Below are 4,773 nucleotides of genomic sequence, written 5' to 3' on the forward strand. Positions count from 1 at the left end.
AGGGCCACATGTAGGCCTTCAGGCCACAAAGGTTCTCTACTCCTGCTTAAAGCCACATACTACAAAACTCTGGAACTCAACTGATCCCAGCAGCCTCAATCTCTCCAGGAAGCAGGGAAAACAGAGGCATGTGCCACCATATCCCACTACAAAGTTGTCTCTTAAAAAGTGTTTGTGTCTTCTTGAATATTTGTTTCCTTTTTTTCCCCTAAATATTATCATCTGGAAGGTTGAGAATTTTGTGGGTAGGTATGTGCACTCTTATTCTTCATCTGTGGGTTACAGTATCAGAAACACATTGTAGAAACCTGCTAAGTAAATTATGGAAATCAAAATTCTTTGGGAAAAAAAAATTAAGTTTTAAAAATTTGAATGAATGCCTGGGGGGAAAAAAGCATTATTTTCCAGAACTTATTAACTAATAAAACATGCACTCTCACATACACCCCAAACTGGCCTTTGTTATTTATTTATAGTCTCTCCTTTTCAGAAGGAAAAAAAAAGCCACCCCAAGAAAAAATTAAATTTAAAAAAACCTATAAAATTGGGAAATAAAAATAAAATCAGATGTTCTTCCCCCTTATAAATGGCCAAAAGTGATCTCCAAAAAGAAAAAAACCAAAAACCAAAAAACACTCATTCTTCAAAAACCATTCACCATGGATCCTCTGAACTTGTTCACAGAAAAGTATCCATCCAGGAACCACCGCTTCAACATTTCTATGTTCCATTGTTTTTAGCAGTTACCTGGGAATATAACCAGATGTGCAAGTTGCAGTACTTGATATCTGACCATGGGGAATCCTCTCCATTCATGGATTATGGATTGCTGAGGCCATGGCAGAGAACCATATACACAGAAGCAACTTCCTTCATGTTCTTCTGAGGAAGATCCATGGCACTGTAGAACAAGGAATACAAATAAGCAATACCACCAGACACTCTCCATGGGGTTACCACAATAAAACCCACAAAAATGAGCTCTCAAGTTACAAAGCTTATTGGGGGGCAAAAGGTACATAGCAAACTAAAGAATTCCATTATGGCCCCACCGGGCTACTTTCAAAGGGCCAGTGGGGCACGTTTTCATGCATTCACTGTTCAATGCCAGTGGCATATAGTTTTAAAATATTTAACATTCCTGTGTTACTTAAATTTAAAAAGCAAAAAAAAAAGCCTTAAAAGTTCACAGGAATGCTAGAAGACATAATATTACCTGAGGTCTCATTGTGCAAATTTTTTTCCCCTCCAGTATTTGCATAGGCAAAAGAAGAAAAAAGAAAAAGAAAAACAAAGACATCAAAAAAGTGCTAGAATTCCCTGGGTGGGGGCCCTGTGGCAGGTGGGGGTGGGAGTGGGAGTGGAAAAAAATACATAACTAAATTGCCATAGTAATAAAATGTGTCCTATAAGGCAATTGCAACCATAATCCCCATTAGGGGCCTCCTTCCCCCATACCCATTATTCACACACAAACAACATTAATGTTTTTAATCATCTTACAATTTTACAGAGGAGGGGTGTGCATAGATAATATTTATTCATGGAACTCACTTTTATATTAGATTTTTTTAGCTGCTAATTTCATTTTAGCCAAAGAATCAGTTCCATCCCATTCATCCTTCCCTCTCACTCTAACACAGAACTTTCTGCACAATCATTGGGAATCTTTCTTGAAGCTTTTGGACAATTCTCCGTTTCCGGGTTAAGAAATCACAGTTCAAAATGTTTTCTGGCCCTTCTTCTTCAGGTGTTTCTGGGCTGGTGAGAGGGCTCTCTAGGGGCTGCTGCCCCTCCTCCTCATAATCCTCTTCTTCCTCCATCTCCTCCTCCTCCTCCTCCTCCTCCTCCTCCTCCTCCTCTCCTCCTCTTCACTGTCATCCTCCTCTTTCAGTTCTTCCTTGTTCTCATCTTCTTTGAACTCTTCATCCTCGTCCCCCTCCTCAGATTCATCTTCTTCCTCTCCATACCTCTCCTCTTCTTCCTCATCCTCTTCCTCATTGTCCTCCTCCTCTTCTTCCTCCTCTCTCGCCTCCAGGTCCTCCTCTTCATCCTCTTCTCTTTCCTCCTCCTCCTCCTCCTCCTCGTCTTCATCTTTCTCCTCCTCCTCCTCTTCCCCATCCTCCTCCTCTATTCCCCCTCCTGCAGAGAAAGGTGGAGCACATGCCCCTGGTCTTCGTTCTCCTCCTCCTCGTCCTCCGCGACGGCGGCCGCGGGGCTGGGCACGAGGCAGTAGAGCTGGTTCTGGACGAAGCTGCAGAAAGTCTCTTGCAGCAGCCACATTTCCTTGTCTTCGTCGTCCCGGCTGCGCACGGGCTGCAGCACGCCGCTACAGTCCAGGGGGGCCGCGGCTGCCGGGACACCCGGCGCCTGCCCCGCGGTGGCCGCAGCTGCAGCCGCGGCCGCGGCCTGCCGGGCCCGCAGGGCCTCCTGCCGCCGCTCCTGCTTCTCCTGCTTGCGCATGTCCTCGTAGACCTGGTTCATGATGAACTGCGTGGTGTTGCGCGGGGCGCGCATGCCGGGCGCCCGACGGCCGTACAGGTTGACCGGGCGCAGCAGGGCGCTCAGGTCCACGGGCGGGCTGTTCTGCAGCGGGCGGCGGGGGCGGCCGCGCCTCACGCCGCGGCCTTTCCTGCCCCAGCGCTTCTTCTTCTTCTTGCGGTAGAGCCGCCCAGGGCCCGGCTTGTCGGGCCCGCTCCAGCAGGAGCAGCAGCACGGACAGGGAGGCCTCAGTCCGTAGACCCGCACCACCTGCACACTGCCCGGCGGCTTCCAAACTTCCACGGGCGGGCAACGCCACGGGCCCGGGGTCCACCAGCCCCCGGGTCCCCAGCAGGTGGGGCTGGCCGAACGCTCGGGGCGCCGCTGAGCATGGGGCCACGGTGGGCCGGGGTCATGCTGGTGCTTCGCCTGCTTTCGCAGCTCCGCGTACTCCGACTTGGGTCCGGAGCGGTGGCGCCGTCGGGATATCGCGGTGCTCCTCCGCCGTCGGTGGCACGGGGACCAAGGAGGGAGAGGCGACGGGGAGGCCCAGCCGCCGCCTAGGTTCAGCGGGTCCGCCCTTCGGTCAAGGGCTAAGGCCATGCCTTCTTCGCACACCTGTCACGTGGAAGGCTGTAGAGGATGCTGGAGGATCCCCTTGCCGCGGGGGGCCACGGGGCGAGGAGGGGTCGGCTCGCTAAGATCTCGGGTGGCACCTTGGCCGCGGCGGTCCCCAAGCACCTCGCGCCTCCTTCTCCTCTGCTGCCAACGCCGCTTGCTGCCCCACGTGTGCCAGCCCTCTGCGGTCTCGCCTTCTCTCCAAAGGGGCCCCTTTTCCTCGCGCCCCCCGCCCGGGGGTGATAGCTTGTCCTTCTTGCCTTCTTTCTTCCTAACTTCCTTATTTTCCCTTCTCTTTGCCTTCGCACCTGAGAGGTTGCCTCTCCCCCAGGGTAGGTGATGATGGATAGATAGATGAATGATGAATGGATGGATGGATGGATGGATGGATGTGTGGAAGAATGGATGGATGGATGGATGGATGGATGGATGGATGGATGGATGGATGGATGGATGGATGGATGGATGGATGGGACAGGGGGACTGAGTAAGGATGGTCGGGGGAGGGGAGTTTATTGGTGAGCTACGCGCTGTGAGCCCCGCTCCTTGTTCCCGCACAAACCCGTCTCCGCAGTAACGCGGGGTTGGGGATTGGGGGTGGGCAGGCGGAGCGCGTTACCTTGCTGCACCCTCTCTCAGCTCAGGTGCCAGTGTGGTAGCCGGTCCAGGCCGGACTGAGGGGAGCGCGGGCCCGAGCTGCTTCAAATACCGGCCGGGGGCCCCCGCGTGCCCACAGCGTCCGTGGTTACCCCGGGCAACAGCCAATCAGAGGGCTGGGTTGTGCTCACAGTGTGTGAAGTCGAGGTTCGGCCGCAGAACTAGGAGTTGTATGAGTATTCTCAGGGGGCTTGTGACGCAGCTGGGGGCAGGGTGGTCTAAGGAGAGGGGCAGCTAATGGGGGCTGGGTTGGCTGCTCAGAAGGAGCTGGAGTTCCAAAGAGTTCCTTAGACTCCCCTCCCCTAGGTCGTTGTGGGGTGGAGGGGTAGGATAGAATTGGCCTCTAGGAGTTTAAAGAGATCCATAGATGGTCATAGATTTAGAGATAGGAGTAAACTTAGAAAAGCTTAAAAACGGGAAGAAACCTTAAGAGATCATCTGGTACCAATACCACCACTGCCTTTCATTTTACAGATGAGGAAATTGAGGCCCAGTAAGGAGGAAGTGACTTGCCCAAGGTCACACAGCTAGTAAAGAGCAGAGTTAAAATTCATAGGAAGTTCTTCTAGTGCCAAATTCAGTATCCTTGCCATTATGCCATGTCACTTTAGTCTAACCCCATCACCCACCAGTTTTACAGATGAGGAAACCAACTCAGAGAGACCTAGTGGTACCAAGTGACAAAAAATGGATTTCAACTTACTTTGGCCAAGGTACCTTCTGATGCCCTATGCACCACCACAAGCTGCCTGTTTGTTTTAGTTTTGTTTTGTTTTGTTTTTTGTTTTCCTCCCCCTCCCCCCCAGCAGTTTAGCCACATGAATCAAAATGGTCACTGCATATCCTCTGTCCTCTTGTGGTGTTTGGTGTATATTAGGTGCCCAGCAAATCCTTGTTTACTCATTCATTGACTCATTTATTAATTCATCATGAATTAATTAAAGAAACGGAACTCGAAAAAAGCCATTTCACTTATCCATTTACACATTAGGATTCAATTCTGAAACCTCATTTTGC

At 51.1% G+C, this 4,773-nt stretch overlaps 1 protein-coding gene across 1 annotated transcript; it reads right to left on the reverse strand.

Moving 5' to 3' along the window:
• Window positions 1–1,520: 1,520 nt before the first annotated feature.
• CCER1 (coiled-coil glutamate rich protein 1) lies at window positions 1,521–3,724 on the reverse strand. The gene is given in 3 exon segments (XM_078149372.1): window positions 1,521–1,856; window positions 1,859–2,125; window positions 2,164–3,724. Coding segments are annotated over 3 exon segments (1,410 nt in total). The 5' UTR covers window positions 3,085–3,724; the 3' UTR covers window positions 1,521–1,634.
• Between the last annotated feature and the right edge of the window lie 1,049 nt (window positions 3,725–4,773).

The sequence above is a fragment of the Phascolarctos cinereus genome, unplaced genomic scaffold, assembly GCF_003287225.1.
Source record: "Phascolarctos cinereus isolate Bilbo 61053 unplaced genomic scaffold, phaCin_HiC Scaffold_1;HRSCAF=81, whole genome shotgun sequence".
Taxonomy (NCBI): Eukaryota; Metazoa; Chordata; class Mammalia; order Diprotodontia; family Phascolarctidae; genus Phascolarctos; species Phascolarctos cinereus.